Raw genomic sequence first — 19,698 nt, 5'->3', positions numbered from 1 at the left:
CCAAAGTTGTCTTTGGGAGAAGACAGATAAAACAATATTGCTGTTTAATGTTTGATCTACCTCTTACTTCATTGTAGCACAGCCTGAACACAGTGTGACTAATACATAAAATGGAAATCTAACTTGGTAAAAGACAGGGCTGAATGACTTAGAAAACAAATTCTTTAGAGAAAGCCAGTTTATTATGTTACAGTAATGGCAACTAACTTTAGGCTCTCTTGTAGCTTGAAATGAAACTCTCTTTATTTTTTTTTTTAATTTTTTTTTTTTTTACTTTACGGTGATTTCTGGCGATCTTTTAGTATTCCTAGCTTGTTGTCAAGATACATTCCCCACTGGATATTTCCAGCAGGAGTGAATGAGCTCCACCTTCCTTCCATGTGAAGATGGTGCTAGGGTTAGTATGAGAGTAAGAAAAGAGGTCTCAGTGTACCTAAATGGCTAAATTTGTTCAAGTTACTTCTTTTATCTGTATCTAGTCTTTTCCCTCTGCTACTTTTCCAGCTCAGGCAGTTGATTGAATGTCTCTGTTCTGGAAAATCAAACAAATGATCTGTTTATAATAATGTTCAGGGCTAAGATGGATATAGCATTAGCAGATTTTTGTGCAGCTGGAAGAGGCAGACCAACCAATCTTTTGTATTAGGCTTTTGAAACTAAAAAACACTGAACTGAATCTCCTCTTCATTGAGTGAGCATGATGTGAGGAATAATGGTTGATATTAATCCACTTCATAGACAAAATGACTGCCCTTCTGTGATTGCATGCAACGTAGCATTTAAATTTAGTCAGCATCAGTGTTGGATAGTTCCAGGGTCTGTAGGACTGGTAATTGTGTAAAGGTGTGGATTTGTGGATGTGATATTTTGATATCTATTTCCTAATTTAATCATTACATATTTAACTAAAATCTGCATAATTTAATTGCGGGACAGCACTAATGTTTCAGTTACAGAATTTCCAAAACAGCTACCTGTTGTCAGTATTTACAACCATGGCATCATGGCATTTGCCTGCTCCTCAGCATAAGAACACTTCTGTGAGCAAGACAGTTAGCAGGCAGAAGTGAGCAGTAAAGTTACAGATGAAATTTTATGTGCCTCTTTAGTTTTGAGTGGTGCATAGTGCCACTTGGTTTGAATTAAAGTTATCTTCAGCCAAACAGTAAGACATCAATTTAATGTTCTCAGTGTTTGAGAAAAAAAAATATGAAATTATCCTGAAAAATCTTGAATTACTTCAAAGATGTAAAATAGTGTTTGCCAACAGCTACTACTTAGAATTTTCTGAACTGGTAGCAGCAATTCACAATTACGTAGGACTTCCATATGTAGATTTTTCACTGCAGTTACTTTCCTATACTTTAAAACAGGAATTTTTTTTGTGGTAAGAATTGGCATATGCTGACAGTTTATTCACTTATGCTTTGTGTAGAAATATGGAAGAGACAGCAGTTATGAATTATGATTCTCCATTTGGAACTTTACTCTCTCTTTACTTCCCTAGCAGACCCAAAATGGAGAGGGCCAGGTTTTCAGCTGGCCTCCTTAACTGAGGCCTCAGACTCTATGAGTACATTCATTTTTCATGCTGGAAGCAGAAGCCCTCTGAAACCTTGCGGGGTGCAATTAAGGTTTCAGAGCCTGCTGAAAATTCACTCTTTAATACTGTTTTTCTGTGTTTTCATGTATTATAACTGACATATTGCACATGTGTTAAGTTGGTTTTTAATTCTAATTTAACCACAATTAAATCATAGACCTCGTACGATAAATTCCATTCACACGTATAAATACATACGTAAAGATGGAATTTTTTTAGTAAGTTGTGGCATATATAACTTAAAAGATCCAGAAAAAATGAATATATGATTTAAATGAATTACTAGTGATGCCATTATGCCAATATGCCTAATGGTTCTGTAGTAGATGTATCTCTGTCAGAGATAATCGTTGCCACTGTGTATTGTCTTTCCAAATTTGAACATATTTCCTAACACTGTGCAAATCTGTTAACTCTTTGCCATTCATAGAAAGACTTTTTGTCAATTAAAACTAGTAACAGTTGAGATACTATATTTGTCTTCTCAACTTCAAATTCAGTTGGCATTGTGACAGTGCCACTGAGGCACAAACTTCTGGACAACATTGTACATATTGAGATATCAAAAAATATCCACATTGAATTAAGTATTGAAACATGCATAGTTCAGAAGTTGCTGTTGCAGACAGCACGTATCTTAAATTTAAATAAGATTGAAGGCTGACTCCATTTGAAACAGACATAATGATATTAGGGTGAAACTTTCTTTTTTTCTTTGTGGTGGTACTGTGCCTTATTAAAGCCTAGGGATTGGCTTTCTGCATAAATATTTTTTCTTTTTCTTCTTTCTTCTGTTTTTAAGCTCTCATACACAATTACCCCAATGTGGTAGCATGTGTCAAGTCATGTGAATCCACAAACTGTTTCCACTATTTTTCAAATTAAATCTCCTAAGCTTAAGCCCTCCCTGCTTTTATTGGAGGCAGGGATCGTGATGTTTTCTCCAGATCATTTTTCATGTCATCTACTGTATTGTGGAAATACCTCCTGCCTCAGAACATTACTTTTTTTTTAAGTAAAAGTCCATATTAAAATAAAGATAGGATTGGCAGTTCACCGTAACTTTACATATGGTTGCATCTTCAAAAATTTTAAGTGTTTTTACATATTACTAACAGAAAGATTGTTCGGTGTTTGTTGCATGGTTTTATGAATGTGTGCTAAAATTTGTGAACCTACTGCTTGTCTTTGGATACTTTGCACTCACGTAACCTAAGGAAGAAACCTTGATAACCCTCCTGTGGCTCTCTGTTCACACACTGGTTGTTCTGGTTCCCATCTTGAACTGTGTCTGTGCCGAAGTCCAGGGTGGATCTAAGATGGCTCATGAAGTCTTGGGGTCCTGTCTTTCTAAAAAAATTCCACAAGATACACTAGCTGTGAAGACTGTTTTGAGTATCTAAGGAAGTAAAATATGCATGATTAAAAAGTTTTCTGTTGCAAATAAAACAAGGATTTTGCAGCATTGTAGCTTAATAGGTTTGAAGATCTCTGTTTAATTGATGTTGTATTCTAAAAGTTCTGAAATACAAGGCAAGAATAGCAATTTAATTACACATACATTAAAACATATTTAGTCTATTTAGTTAAAGGCTTTCTATGGGAGATAATTAAAACACATGAAGGCAGAGTCTTCTGGCACTTGGGTGTGGAAGCCTTACTGCTGAATATTAGACAGGCCACGCACATACCACATGTGTCGTAATCTTCGAATCCAAAATTTTGCGTTATAATCTGAAAAGGTTGTATTTCTTCATTAGCTGTTCCCAAGGCACCAAAAATCCTAGAGGATGTCAAAGTACATTAATTTTTATCACAACATGGAATCTTTTCAGGTCTGAATGGCAGCATACAGCTGCTAGGGGCTTTGTGAACTCTATTACAGCTCTATATATCTCTAGGCAAAACAGAGGAAGGAGTTGTCATTGGCAAGTGAAATGTTCAAAATGCATGAAGTGTTTTATTGTTTGAGTGATCAACTGTGGTCCTGAAAACATTTTCCAAGGAGTTAGCTGTTTTCAATGGAAAATATCACAAATATGTAATAAAAAGTAGTAACTGACCTTCCTTGTGAGTTGTAGCTTTCTTTTTTCTGACAAGTACTTACTGTGTACAAATGAAACTCCTGTATTTAGAAGTACATGCAGAAACAACAAATCTTTCCTTTATTATTGTGAAAATGAATGTTCCTTTACGGCTGGGTTATACTTGTTGGTAACTCCTTGTGTATACATGTATATAATGATTTGCTGTTGGGATTTTGAAAAAGATGTATGCGTCCACATCGAGGTAGCGGATGTCCTTAGATGAGCTGCAGAATGAAAATCATTGGATTCTGTATGTTTTCATTGCTGCTGTCTCCTAAGCATCAGTGAGATTTTAAACAGAACAAAACATCTTTGCGAGGTGTGGCAAGGAATGAAACAAAGTGCTCCTCTTATTATGCCAAGGCTTGAGAAAAGGAAGAGGATGCAGAAAGGAAATGCTGAAAGGTTGAATGGATGTAGAAATGAAGTTGCAGAGTACTATCCTATCCCAGCCTGGCCCTAGGACTTTCAAAATCTCTATGTATGGAGGTATCTTGCGTCCCTAGGGTTACAGAACTAGCAAAGATGCAACACTGACAAAGGAAAATGTGGCTTCTTGGTTGGATTTTGGTTTGAAATGTGGTCCGGAGGAGGCATTGAGATGAGGGAAGAACAGCACTGACACCTATTGTTAATATCAATACCCTGAGTATGCTGTGTGCTATCAGTCAGAGGAAATCTAGGGTTAGATTATAGCTATGCAAAAGGGAGTTCAGTGCTGTGGATAATGGGTACCCAGAAGGAGAGAGAGTCTCTGGTATGAACCTAATGGAAAGAAGAAACACACCATATGCTTGTAAAATGTAATTCTTCCTCCTCCCTCTTGACTTGTATTTGTACTTGCTTTTTAACTTAGAACTCCTAATCCTCACCTTCATTTTTAAGCAATGATTTGTTATCAAAAATGAGTGATTTACTGATGTAATGATACCATACAAGAAACTACAGATTAAAAAGTTTCTAATTTCTCAGATTTCTAGTATCACATACCATAATTACAGTGTATAAATTAGGCAAGTGTGGGAAGCAGATCGTGTCAACAAATTAAACATCATCCTTGCTTTTCTTATTTTGTGTGTAGTCTTTGTGAAACTCAAACGAGAGTGTAAGGAGAAATCCCAGCTTGGCTCATTTTTGAGTGAAGGTGCTTTGGGCAGTGCAGGTTTTACTAAGGTCAGTTTGAGGTCAACATTAAAATTTTTTAAAGTGTTAATGTTAAATGTTTAAAAAGGTAAAATGTTTAAATGTTTCTTCTATTAATATTGGGTCTGAATTTCTCTTCAGAAGTTCAACTTAAAAATTTTCACAGTAGTTGACATTGTTCTGGACCCCATTAAGAGGAAAAGTAGGCATCTCAAACTGTTCTGTCCCCCTAAGAAACTAAAATGACAAAGTTTTTCTCCAAAGGAAGATAACTTATTAATTTCCAGAAGTGTAAGGTGATGCGGTTTTTTTTGGTTTTTTTTTACTTGGCTTTTCCCCCCCCATATGTGTAAGAAAAGCTAATAAAGGGAAATCCAAGACTAATGGATGTTTTCTGTTTAATTCTAAATCTGTTGAGACTTCTGTTCCTTCTCCAAACTTTTATGACATTGTATACCTAAGATTTTATAGAGGTAATGAATAATGATTGAGAGATAGCTGACCTATATGCCAGTATGCAGATGATATATTATGAAGACATAAGGGCAGCTGCTCGTAATAGTTCCCATGTATTTGGTGTGAAGGAAGAAACGAAACAGTTTCAGTCCATTCCCATTAATCTCTTGGAAGTGGGGCAGAAGTATTTGCTGATCAACAGTGTCAAATCCTGCAAAGAAATCCAGTAGGATGAATTTCAGAGAATTTTCCTTGCTTCTAGCAGGAGGTCATCCATCAGGGCTCTAAGTCCTGTGTTAGTGGCTTGCCTTAAAATGAAGCCTGTCTGACAAGGATCCTCAATTCTGTCAGCTGACAGGTGGCAACAGAGGGTATTTTTGCTGACTTTTCAGTCAATATTTTTAGAAAAAGGGAACTTAAACATTAAGCAGTCATTTTCAAAATTGAGTTAAGCAGGTTTTTGTTTTTTTTTTAGTTGTTTGTTTAGTTTGGGGTGGGTTTTTTTTCATCAAACAAGTAAATTTTTTGGGGTCAGTGTTAGATTACACATGGTATACATGCTGCTGTCTGACTTCTAGTGATTTTCTTGTTGCTCAGTTTCCCATCAGTGCTGCTTGTAAAACTGAGAAGGGTTTCTGGAGCTGGTTGTTTAACTCACCCTTTTTCTGGAGAGCCACAAGCCTGGCCTGTGTGTTGGTTGTTTCCTTTGTGAATATAGGCATTCCCTCAAGTATGAAGGAAGTACCATTTTCTAACTGTCAGAGAAAGCAACATGGGTGCTCAGAGTTATGGGATGGAAAAGTTTGGTGGGCTGTGACTTTGCTTCTTTGTGGAAGAGAAGTCACAACTCTGCCTTCTTTACTGGCCCTGACATAGGTCTACAGTTGCTTATGGGACTTTGGGGATATGGCAAGGCCTTTTCTGTTGAATTTCTGTGTAATTCCAAACAGTGTGAACTTTTCAAATCACTTGAGAAGTGCCCCAGATGGTGTGACATTCTGCTTCATGGGAAGATTTGAAAGTATTCCCTTTGCATAATTTCTCGTTAACTATTTCGTTACGTTTGAAATGGGAGAACACCAAAGCTGAGAACTCTGTTGACATTTTGGTGGTGTTTGTTTAACCTCCTAGTGCACAAGCTACATTTGTTGAAAAATATTATTCTTACCTTTGCAAATCATCAGTAATTAATTCCCTTGGAAATATCTACTGCTGCACACAGCCAGCTTGGGAGGCTGCTGACAGATCACAGTTTTACATCAGGTGCTAACAAATTGATTATTAAATTTCATAACTAACTGATTTATAGCAACAACTTAATTTCTGTCTCTAATGTATTCACTTACCGGATTTTCAAATAGTGCAAAGCAGTTGGATTGCTTTGTTGCTTCTAACAGTGAATGGAGCACAGCTTATAACATCTGAATGACTTGCTCAGTCCAAGGGTTAGAAATGTATCACAGTCTTGTGAAGTACACAAGATACTAGATTGTTTTCAGCTGAGATATTCACAGTTAAGAATGTCCCTGTTAATTCTACGTGCTTTTTAACTTTCACTAAATTGTTGTACACTTACCAGCGTGGTGAGAGTTTTCTAGAATTGCTGTGTAGCTTTATAGCAGTTAAAGCAGTGTATTCTTGAGTCTCAGTCATGCTGTGAAGAGTAAGAAACAGCGACTACATGCTATGATGGAATAGCTCATGTTCAAGTCCCAGTGCATTCTTAAATTGTAATGGTAGACCACGTTAGCTCACTTGGTGTGATGTAAGTCACTGACTGAAGACATTTTAAGGAGACGTAGGGGTAAATTTTCAAAACACCCTGCAAGGTTTTAACTATACAGTGTTTCCAGAAATATCAAATAGGCGTCACGGTTAGAAGGAGCACTTTAGTAATGTCGATACCAGGAGTAAACAGTAAAGAAAATTTTTCTTTGCTGCTGACGTTTTTTGTTGGCCTTAGCTGTGGCTTTGATGTAGAATTACAAACTGTTTTAAACTGAGGGGGGATTTTTTTCCCTTGGGCTCCGGAGGAAGCCTAATGTAGATCACAGCAATGTTTTTAATGAACTTGTGAAATCAAGGTCATAGTTCTGCTATGACTTAAAAATACTCCTGTCATAAAGCAAAGCTGTAGTGCCAGATGTGTGGTGTGAATTGTCACATATCTTAAAGATTTTGTTCCTGCATAATGATACGTTCAGTGATATAGAGCTCTGCACCATTGAGATTAGAATGTCATCTGTGGCTGAAATTCATAACCTATGTAACGGCCACCATATAGTTATCTCATTCATTTCCTGGTGTGTAAATGCCCAGGTCACAAAAACTTAGATGATAATTTTCAATAATTGGACCTTTGTTAGCAGTCTGACGAGAGACACCAATAGCTTAACGGACATGGATCCGAAACTGAGAGGTGATTCTTTCTGAGCTGAAAGGAAGCACAACAGCAGTATCTATTGATACAACCCTTTAGGTTTATTTTCTGTGGTGTTTTTTCTAGAGAAGTCAGTTTTGAACCATTTTAAACCACTAGTGCTAATAAAAAATAAAATAATTTTAAAAGGGAATCTGATATTAGCTTTTCAGTATATTAGTTTAAAATGTCTCTGTATTTATATTTCTTCACAGATTTTTCTAATAGAATAGTGTAAATTCTTTTAATTACAGACTCTTTAATTTTAATTATCTTTAAAAACTTAGAACAAAATGTTGCTTGAAGAATACAAATCTCATGAAAATGGCTGAAACATAATTTTATTTCTTTTATAACACCCAATTAAATGACCAGGCAATTTGAAAGTGACTACGTTTTATAGTTTTATAATGCTAGAATCATCTTTTTAATTAATTGAGCTGACAGATTTAAGTATAGAGTGCATATTTGGCCTTTGGTATTTATTGTATAATTAGTATTAATGAAGGATACTACAGTTTGGATAGGTAGAATATAGTTTTGGTTCACATATGAGTCCTTTCTGTCTTACAATGATCTGTTATTTCATAGTACATATGACAATTATTGGATACAGTTTTGGAAAAAAGTGACATATTTGCTTTTGCAGGGGATGGCGATGGTATTTTCTCATGTGTGTGTGTGTTCTCATACAGGATGCTCTTATACCAAAAATTGCATCTATGTTGAAGAAACTTGTTCCTATTTCCCAGCAGATTTACAAATCTGTAAATTAATTCTCACTAGAGCTTTTCATAAACTTTCAGAAGAGATGATGAATCATCCAATGTTTCCATACAGACACTCTCAAGCTTCATGAAGCTTTGTTTTCTGCTTGGCAGATGTATCTTGAACAGGCAAAATGAACTCTGGTTTAAAATGTTTTCATAAAATACGCCTCAAACGGTTGGGTACCTTTTAAAAAATATGATCCTGCATATCTTAGTAAATAGCCTACTTGTGCTGTGTTGAGTGAGGCTGCAAAGATGAAAAAAAGAACTGCCTTTTTTGCAAGTTGGTTTGAACAGAAGAAGAGAACCTTGCCTTTAAAAGGACAATCCCCCTTTATCTTCAGTTTCTTTTGCGGTTGTATTATATCTGTGAAGATATTTTACGTATAAGTGTCACTGACCAAAAGGCAAATCAGAAATTCAGCACTTCAGAAAATGAGCTTCCCAGAGTACACAGATGTTTCATACTGCTTCTGAAGCTTTTTGTTAAGATTTTCCAAGTTGGCACAGGTACAGATATTAGATTGTTAACTTGTTATTAAAGCAGATTATATTGGTAACTTCCCAGCAGGCTTGAAGTTGAAATTTATTTTAATAAGGAAATACAGCCTACTGTTTATGTTGAGGCTTACGCAGCTCAGTATTCAGGTAAAGTGCATTTGATTCCCCCAGAAATGTTTTTTTAAAGCTGGACTATCAAAATCTGGGGGTTTCAAACATGCCTGAAGGAATCTAATTACTTATGTTTGTTTGAAAACCTGGGGTTTCATGTTTCACATTCTTTTCCAGAATTCCTTTTGCAGATGCTCAAAGTTGCAGTATGTGTGTCTTTCAGCCATGCAGGAAAATGTTCTTACTCTGGGTCTCCTGTCATCTTTTCTGTGTAGGGCTGTTAGGAAGTACTTGAAAAGAACAGAGGGCAAGCAGCTATTTTCCCCAGTTGTGCTTTATTTATTATCTTCAGAATTAGAGTTTATGTTGGGTGGTTGATTTTGTATCATGGGATTTGGCCAATTGCAGTAAAGGCATAATAGGCTGGAATGGAGTAGACAAACAAATGTGACAGGTCTTAATATTGTGGTGTTAGGACATGACAGGTATTAGTGCGTGGTAGCGTAGGAATGAAAGGTACTTGTTTGGCTATTGCTATTTTGTCTGACCTTTCCTATTTGATTATATCAGGGCCAGGGATGCCAGATGCAGACTCCCAAGTCTGAGTTTTTCAGCTCAGGTACGCATGCTGTGTGAGGTCTGCTGTGTCAGACTGACTCAAGGACAAGAATACACTGTTGGTGCCAAGGTTTCCTTAGAGATGATATAATCTAGCAAATGTAGATCCACCTGAGGTCTGAGAACCAGAGTCTTTGCTGTGTTTCATAAGGATTTGAAAAAAGACAAGAAAGAACAGAAAGGATGTTTGTCCTTGATCTTGCTGTGGAGGTTGGGAAGGCTGCAAGGTGTGTAGCATCCTGAGATTGCAGTGGAGAGATAAAGGAATTTGAAGTTTTCTGGACCTGATTTCTGAATGAGAGAGGTATGTGACACTCTAGGTTCTTTTCTAGCTTAGTTTGGTAGAATCTTACCCTTTGCAAAGAAAGTTAGGAAAGCTTCTTTTCTAGTTCCTTTGTCATAGCATTTCTATTTAAACTGGGTTAGCTGAGTTCAGTGAGGAAGAATTCTGTCTCAAGGATCTCATATGTGTTGTGTGCAGTTTTCCCACCAAAGATTACAGCTTCTGGAGGACCTTTTTCTTTTCCAACTCAGTCTTTTATAAACTTGTATTTTTTTTTAACAGCATACTTCCCAAGCCGTGGAAGTATAAAACGTGTGGGTGTATGCCTTGTTGCATTATGTCTTGTTTCTTAATCACTTTTCCCCTACTAATTGTGCAGATGTCACGAATAGACGCATACCCCACATAAGAAAGTGATAGGAGTCACTCCTCCCCTAGGAAAAGTTCCTTTCTGAAATGCTCCAGAAGGAGACTGTTTCCTGATTAGCAGTGGGGAGAGCTGCGGGAGCATAGAGGTCTTCTGGTGACCTGCCCATGTGTCAGCCATCCACCTGCTGATCACTGGTGTTGCAAATGTTCAGGGCACACGGGCCTGTTGGTTCTCAAAATGCAAAGTGTTACCTTTCTACTTGATCCTTTGGAAGGAAGTGGAAAAGCTGTGTGGTCTGGCTGTGGTAGTTTTCTTGAGGCGCCATGTTGTGGTGGGCTGCTTAGTTCGAATAGGTTTGGGTAGTGGGAAACAAAAGCAAAACCAACACCACCTTCTCCCTCCTTCCCCCTGCCCTTTGCCCAGGCTCAACTTCCCGCCTTCGTCCCAGCTCCTCCACCTCCCGCACCCTGAGCTGCGGTCAGCACGCTCTGCTGCTCCTTCCCTCAGCTGCAGCGGCGGGTCCCCGCCAAGGGGCAGCCCGGGGGCACACCCGCCCCACGCCGGGGGCACCTCCCCCCTCCTCCTCCTCTCACCCCGCTCTTCATGCTGCTCTTCCGCAGCTTCCCCTCACCCCTCTCTGCCGCGTGGCGATTTGCCTTTGCTTCAATCCGCTTTCCCGCCAGTGCGGCGAGGGGCTGAGCCCTGCGCTGCGGGCGGGGCCGTGGCAGAACCGGCCAGAACTGGCTGGAACCAGCCATGTCCGGCGCAGGGCGGCCCCGCTCTCCTCACAGAGAGCCCGCCCGCCGCTGCCGAAGCCGTCACACCTACACCCCAGGCACGCCTTGGCCCGTTTCGTGCAGGAATAGAATGGCACGTGTGTCACGGAGATTTCTTTTTCCTGATTCCGTGTTATTTAATAACTTCTGGTTATTCAGGCCTCTTCACATCCTGATCTGCAACGCTGCCGTGTTTGGTGCTCCCTGGTGCTTGACGGAAGATGGCCTGGAGTCCACCTTCCAGGTGAACCACTTGGGACATTTCTACCTTGTCCAGCTTCTGGAGGACGTTTTACGCCGGTCATCTCCTGCTAGGGTTGTGGTGGTGTCCTCCGAATCACACAGGTTGGTGAATGTTACCTTTGATTTAGCTGAAATCTTTAATCCTTAGAGCATAAAACAGTTATGGCAGGACTGCAGAAGTTGTTGAAAATGAAGGGCCTTGCTCTAAAGCATTTGCGTTAGAATAAGCTTTTTAAAAATAGAAGCGTTACTAATGCCTGTGGATGTTACTGGATTTGGCTGTGTTGCTGGATAAAGTGTGTTCTAGTTTTATAACAGTATGTAGATATTTTTTGATCATTCTTTGTATGAATGCAGATTTTCGCCACATTTCAGACCACTCATTGATTTTGCAAGGAGATGGAATAATAATTGATTAAATCTGAATGGCATGACCTGTATTGATTTATCATTCAACAACTTCAACATCTTACCAAGAAGAATGTGCAGTTATTTTAGCAGGAGAAACAATGCAATTAAAAACTACTAGATGAAATCCAATTGTTTTATAATGAGAAATTAGGGAATTCAATGCAGACATTAGCTGCATAATTGTAAAATGGGAAGTAGTGTACTTAATACATATTAGAAATCTGGCCATGCCTCTTTTGGTGATTTTTTTTTAATTAAAATGTTAGATGCTTGTCTTTTCTACTGCCAGGAGAAGTACAATTGGGGGGGAAAAAAAAAAAATTGATGAGGTTTGCCTTATTTCAGACATGCTTGTGGTGTTTGTGTTAATAACTCAAAAGATGGACTTGATTTAAATTAAATCAAGTTCCTTGTGCAAAATGCATGCCCTGATTCTGAATTTTAGTGGGCAGAAGCCACATACTGCCTTCTGATTTATTTCAGGGACTGCAGGATTAGACCTATCATTTAGAGCTTTAAACATTACTGTTGATTTCTATTTGACTTTTGGTCATGTGTAACACTGTAGCAAACCAAAAGGAAGAATGTGTGAGTGCTGCTTTTTTTTTTTTTTTTTTTTTCCTCTTTTCCTCTTTTCCCTGCCTTCATATTTCTGAAATGTTTTAGTGACCTAGAATGAAGCTTATTTTTTTAATCATGTTTCCATAAAATGTAACCCCAGGGACCTGGTAGAGAGAGACCAGCCAAGGGTCGGGCTGAAACCTTTATCACTTCCAAACACAGGGGCTTATGGTATAAATGACACACTGCAGATAGATTTACTTTTACCATTTTAAATTTATGATGGCTGAAATGAAAGGAAGCAATAGAAAATGCCAGTAATAATCCTTCCCGGTGTTAAAAGACATGAAATGTCTAGTAATTAGGTGGTAACAAAATCTGGACATCCTTATCTTTGCAAATCACACCAGGTTTGTGAAAGCAAGTAGCAGAGTCCTGTTAGGAGTGAGGGAGGCTACTGCGGGGCAGGCAAGATAGCTCTAGAAATAAATCTGCCAACTCCAATCACTTGCCAGATGTGGAGGGCACAACGGGATGTGTATAAATGAGCTGTTATTTAATGGGAGATTATGTAGAATTGTCAGCTGCTTGTTCCCCTTTGTAAGTTTGTATCTGACAGTATTTTAAATGACAACTTTGTTTTTTACTTTATTAAGTGCTATGTGTAACTAGAGCTTACATCTCTGAACATCTTTATCTGTATTTTCAAAAACATTTTTGAAGGGCTCATTGCTAACGCAGTAAGATCAGCCAAGTTTTATAGAAGTCCACCAAAAAATAAGTACAGTCTATGTTTGAATAAAATAATAAACACAACTAGTAAATTTCCCTTTTTCTAAGAGGTCCAATTAATGTATTATGACATACCTTAACACTTAAACTGATAATTGTGAATAACTATGGGTTTTCCCCCCAATCTGTTTAATGGGAAGAAGCTGATGTGCAGAGTTAGTTTAGACATTAGGTATCTGACCTACTTGAGAACTCTGAGCCTTAAACTATGTTGTAAAACAGAAGTGTTGGTGTCTAATTACTTCCATAAACCTTGGCTGGATCTTTTCACTGCAGTCAAGACCCCCTGTTAGGGGAAAAATTAAGTCCAGTGTTTGCAGAAAATATTATACTAGACTGCTCCAAGGCAAAATATTTATTTGTGTCTCTGGTTCTTCGTTCAGTTCTAGTTACTACTCTGGATTCAGCACAAATGAATTCTGTTTAAATTAAGCTTTTGGGTACTTTAAGCACATCATATTAAAATTAGAATAATAAGTAGGTTGACTTTCCTTCTGTCTTTATTTCTGTGTTGTTAATTTGATTGTGCAGCCCTTATCCTACTGAACTCAGTGAGGTTGCCACCGTAAGTAACATTGACTCACACAAGCACACTTGCAGGACTGGACTCAAAATATGCCACCGTGTTTCCATTATACAGTATACACAAAGTATTTTATTTATAGATTATTTTTAGTGTCATAAATGGTTGCTTGAGGAATGAATATAGGAAATTCCTCCCAGAATAGTCCTGTTAATTTCAGAAATGTGTTTTATCTAACCGAAAATTATGAAAGAGAAATGTTGTTGCTGAAATTGAAGGGCTAATTCTGCAAGATACAGAACATCCTGGATTCCTCTTGATTCCTGGATTCAAATACTGTGGTTGCTTTTCTCTGAGTGTATTATAATTCTGCTCGCAGGATGAATGTAGAAATTCCAGCTGATCTCTTCATTTCTGGGCATGAGATGCAAAATTAGTAAAGATATTTTAAAACATTTTTCTAGTGTGTACTATAATTATGTTTATCCCTGTTCTCCCCAGCTGATTCTGAAAACTCTGAGTATTAAAAAGAGCTTGCTAAATCCTTTTTATTTTTAGTAGCTCTTCTGAATGAAATATGGTTCTGTATCTGAATGTAGTATTATTTTCTAATGTAAAGATATACCATTAAATTGATAATTCAAGTTGTAAGAACTGGGGGAGAAAATGTTATATTAAAACTTCATTTTCTTCATCTATATGTCTTTAGAACATTCACTACTTTGTTATAAAAAAAAAAAAAAAAAAAAGAAAGAAAGAAACAAACAGCTGGTGTTTAATGACTCTGTCAGACCCAATTAAAAAACATCAACTAGTTACTTTGATTTGTGTTCAGCCATGCCATGGGTATACTTAAAAACATTATACTCTGCCAGAACTCATTTTGGCTTTGTTTACATTTATCTTTTAAACATATAAGACTATTGATGGCAAGTTACCAAGGTTATAACCCCTTTACATTCATCAATTTTTAATCTAAAAAAAAGTCTAAGAGGCAGTGAGACTCATCCATAGTTACTTTAACACTTAAATGAAAGTGTGTAGTATGTGAACACTTGATGAAATAATTAGGGAAAGAGAAGAAGGGGAAATGGAAGGATGCTGGTTTTCTCTGCTTCTAATGCAGAGTTATTTTATGCTACATTATTGCCTCCAAGTTGATTATGTTTTCATGGATCTATGGCAAAATCTTTTCTTGGATTTAAAATAAACTGATTCGTAAGTTGCTTACAATGCCTTTAAATCGTTAGAGCCTTTTTTGACTTGTTTTATTTATAATTTGCTTTTGCTAAGTATTCAATAATTTTACTGCCATGTTATATGGGACTGTTCCTTGGGTCTCAAACAGTTTCCAGTAGATACTTTCAACTGCTAAATAAGCCGTTGTTTTATGTTGGTTCTGGCCAAGTTCTACTCTGTTTACATTTTATGTTGTACTTATGAGAGTGAAATTAACTCTGGGGTATCTAAGTCATATTTACTGGTTTTTAGATTTACAGAAATTAAGGACGACTCTGGAAAACTTGATTTCAGCCTGCTTTCTCCATCTAAGAAGGAGTATTGGGCTATGTTGGCCTACAATCGTTCCAAGCTTTGCAATATACTGTTCTCCAATGAGCTGAACCGACGCCTTTCTCCCCATGGGGTGACGTCTAATTCAGTGCATCCTGGAAATATGATTTACTCCTCCATTCATCGTAACTGGTGGGTGTATACCCTGCTGTTTACCTTGGCTCGACCTTTCACCAAATCCATGGTAAGTGAAGTATTTTACACATCTTCATTTTTCAAATCGGGAATAAAGTTATTTAAATCCAGATGCGTGTTTCTGCTTTGACCTATTGCCTTTTATAACTACAATTCTGATTTTAATGACAAACATCGTGTCAAGATAATGCTCTGAAAGAGGATTCTTCGATGGTTTTAGATTAACTTTGTCAATCTTCAGTAAAGGTACTTTGTTAGATGGAGTGCATGACTTTATTCTTTGAGTATATGATTTTCACTGTGATTAAGGTAGTTGTACATCTTAGGTGTGGAATCATTTAGAGTGATTTCAGTGCTCAGTATATGTAAAACATCAAAAAAATTTCTTTGGTTTTTAAGTGGAATATGCTTGACTGCATTTTTTTTTTAATGTAAACAGATGCCCTAGTTAGAAAAGATACTACAGACATTATTAATGGCTGAGGGAAAGTGCTTTCAGTGGTAAAAGCACCTTCATTCATATTTAAAAAAACCACCCAACAACCCAACAATTTTCTTGATTCTTATAAAGCACTGAAGGCAATAGGTGTTTTCCCTTTGTCTCCGTTGGACTTTGGACTGGGACTGTGACATAATGAAAGGCTATGCAGTTCTTTCATAGCCGACATCATGAGGCTTCATTACATAAGAATTTGCAGCATCTCCAGCACTTGGAAGGGTTACTCTTATCCCTTGAACCTCTGACCCAGATAATTTATAAGGAATCCAAAGGGTTTTTTTAGGCAGAGGATGGCTTTAACTTCATTGAGAACTGGCTTCCTTTAACCTTATTGACTGCTTCTCATCCCTTATTCACTGACAAAGGGTATTCCCAAAAGGGGAGCAGGGAGAGGGGGTCTGCCTTGAATGTTTGCAGCTACAGATCAGGGAAATGAGAAGATGCATACCCCTGCAGAACTCACCTAGCCATGGCAATTTGTTCAAGCCCAAACCAGGCCCCTTTTACAGAAGACTTCACAGCTGACAAGTGTTTGTGGTGGACCATAACTTACTGTCTCCCTGAGCTAGTGATGCAGACCAAATTATTTGGTTTTATTTGAAGAAGGGCAGAGAAGGAACTGTTGAGGCAGAGAGATCCATCCTTACCTAGCTTAATCTACCACATAACCTGCAGTAGCTGAGCAAATCAGTGGTGGAATTTGTATGTATAGCTGCACAAAAAAGTTGGCTTGTACATTTCATTATCATTGAGATAATGAGATTAATCGTAATTTATACTGGGTTAATGTAAGTGGAAAACACATCTTATAGTGTTTAAAACTCTGCTTACATGTCCAAAAAAACCCAGCTTCTTGAACATTATGGGTCTTCAGTAAGATCCATGAAGCAAAAATACAAACACTCTATTGTGCTGCACTGACAATGTCAGTCAGGAGAGTCTTCACACCTGTAACCTCTGCCTGCAGTTTGCAGCCCGTACATATGCAAAACCTATTTGTGTCCATGAGATTGCTAAGTGAATGTTCTTGGCACCTTGGGACAACTAATAATATCTTTCAACAGCATGTCTTTTGACCAGGACCTTTAAAACCATGCCTCTGCTCTGTTAGGGATAGTTCGTAGAACACATTCTTGAAGTTCTCCTGAGAATGACTTAAGTGAATGTTATCAGTGTTCCAAGAAAAGGATCCAGTCTGTGGAACTTTTATGAATTGTTAGTTTTATTTGCTCTGACGTATTTTCACAAAGGAACCTTTTGAGTTTGTTGCTTGGATAATCTCATCCTCTAAGGAACAAAATAAAACACTGAAGTTCATTTTGATTTCTTTAAAGCAATTGATATTTTTTTTTAAAGTATCTATTTATTTATGGTTGGTACATAAAAGAGAACACAAAATATAATACAAAAAATATCAGCACTGAATAATAGTGCACTCTAGTCAAAGCCCAGTCACTTTAGTAAGTCCTTTGTGTTTATATGCATTGTACTGCAGTTATTTGAGTGTTGTGAAAGAGGGTATGAGCTTGAGGATAAGCATCGGGTTTATAACTCATATTCTGATATGAATTGTTATGTTCCCCTGAACCTTACCAATGTTTTGATTGCCAGTAAAACAGAAAAGTTCCTCTTCCTGGGTATGCCCAAAAGCTGAGCTGAAATTCTCAACATCACCAGTGTAAGAATTTTTCTATTTTAAGATTCGTAGGGAGCAATTTTTTTTCCTGCTTCTCCCTTTTTAGGGATTGTGCTGTCACCAAACATCGTTGAGGATCTTTTTGTGGGCTTCCTCTCAGTATTTCTGTGGCAGCTCCCCAAAGTTTAGGTTAATGTTTTGGAAAGAATACTGTATCCTAAACAAGTATGTGTATTTTAAAGCTTAAAGCTGCAGTCCCAAGGTTGTGAACTGTATGTCCCAGTGTTTTGCAAGGATGTCTGCATTGCACAATGCAGCATGATGCAGCATCATTTAAAGTAATCGCAACCGAGCTGAGTCCATAACTGGAATTGAGAGGTTCATGTCAAGGTTGTGTGGAGAGAGGTAAGGTTTATCAGTTCAGGCCAGGTGCCCTGCAGATATGCCTGCACCGGTTTTGATCTCGGAGGCAGTAGCTTTAGCTGCTTGCAGCATTGTGGTACGTGGAGAGCTAATCATTCTGGAGCCAGTTTGAAGCTCTTTGCTACATTTTGAACTGTAGAGGCTCCTGAAGTCTGTATAGATGCATGCACATAAGTGCATATGTGTATCTATATGTACACACACATAAACACACACACAGACTACAGCTGCACATACCTGATTCTAACTGGGGCCTTTTCACATTATTGTAGTAAAATCTGCTAATAAAAAACAATTCTATCTTTAATTTGTATTTCACAACGATAGGCTTACTAGATGTTCCGAGAGTGGTGGATAGCTCAGAATAACACTCAGAGTTTCAGCTCTTTTGAAGCTAGGTGCAAAAAATTAGAAAATACATTTGTTTCCCTACTGTTTTTTTGTTGAGAACAGTATAATTCTGTCATGGCTGCTAGTTCCTCCTGAGAAATTCATGCCTTTGACTTAGTTGTCATTTATTTTGTGGTACTTTAAACATCTGTTTAAAGTTTACTTACTAGAAATCATAACAGTTTAGTAATTGTTTTGTTTTGTTTCTAACAATGAAGAAATATACATTGTGTATCTGAAATTATTATTTTTCTTTAATGTAGTTGCTCAGTTCTTGAGTGTTGAATAGCTCCACTTTGGTTGATGATGATGTCGTAATTTCTTCGGAAATGTATGCTATTGTATACTGTGAATTTCCATTTTGGGGAGAGGTCATGCAGCCTACAGCATGTGATAATTGGGATATTCATCATGACGGAATTTAGCTGAGGAAATACTGCAGGTAGCTGTTCGGTTTTAGCCAATTCCCTGAAGTACTGAGAATCAGTATTCTTATGTAACACTTTTATTTACCTGTTTGCTGTTATTTGCTGTGACTAGGGTGACTTAATTTCAGTAATTGCGACACTTCATGAAGTCAGGCTATTTTAAGTTTCTGCTTAAAGAAAAGTTTTGCAGATCACTTAGATTCTTGTTTTCCTAAAAGAACAAGCATACTTAGGTAGGGTTTATCTGCCTCTGTCAAGTGTGAGGCTTTTAGAGGCATAATTTTAGTTGCTTCTGTAAATAATCATACCTTACTGCAACTTCACATTTTCTAAACCTGTTTTATGAGTGATTACAGCATAAAAATTGTGGTATTTTTGTGCTGGTTATAGTGAACTCTTCAGTTAATCACGGAGAGCTGTTTGGTCAGCTTTTGAAACATAACACAGTATTTAAATCACTGATGGCTGCAGGTATACAGAAAATACTTCTGTTAAGTAGAGCACTGGAAATTGAAAGACTTTTCCTTTTTTTCCCCACCCACCTCTTTTCAAGATCTAAAATCTACAAGGATTTGCTAGACAGAAATGGAGAACAAGTATTTTTTTGTAGAAAGCAATAGTTGCAAATAAATTAGTAAGTGTAGCTTTACTTATGTTCAAAGGTCCTCTCTTTTACTTACCACTATATAGTTACTGAATAAATTGAAGATGCTTATAGTATAATTAAATTTTAATTGAAAAAAGTGGCCACTGTAAATAACAGATTGGAGCAGAAGCTGTGAAAGTAACTGCATAGGCCACACATATGCTCAGCTGGTTTGATCTAAGGATTTAGGGTTTTGCTTCCTTGGGCTTTTTCCCTACTTTTCCCACCCTTCTTTTTACCTCTCTCTTTGGTGCTCTTTCGTGCTCTTTTTCTCCGTTTCTCCTTTTCTCTCTTTGAAAGTT

General features: G+C 37.5%; 1 protein-coding gene across 1 annotated transcript in view; it reads left to right on the top strand.

The window, feature by feature from the left end:
• The window catches only part of WWOX (WW domain containing oxidoreductase), a 531,430-nt gene that overhangs the window by 119,417 nt on the left and 392,315 nt on the right, over positions 1 to 19,698 (top strand). The window contains exons 7-8 of the mRNA XM_040615101.1: positions 11,297 to 11,482; positions 15,159 to 15,423. Of these exons, the coding sequence (XP_040471035.1) occupies positions 11,297 to 11,482; positions 15,159 to 15,423 (451 nt within the window). The remainder of the gene's footprint in view (positions 1 to 11,296; positions 11,483 to 15,158; positions 15,424 to 19,698) is intronic.

The sequence above is a fragment of the Falco naumanni genome, chromosome 15 (genome assembly GCF_017639655.2).
Source record: "Falco naumanni isolate bFalNau1 chromosome 15, bFalNau1.pat, whole genome shotgun sequence".
Lineage (NCBI taxonomy): Eukaryota > Metazoa > Chordata > Aves > Falconiformes > Falconidae > Falco > Falco naumanni.
This window is presented reverse-complemented; position numbering and strand designations above follow the sequence as displayed.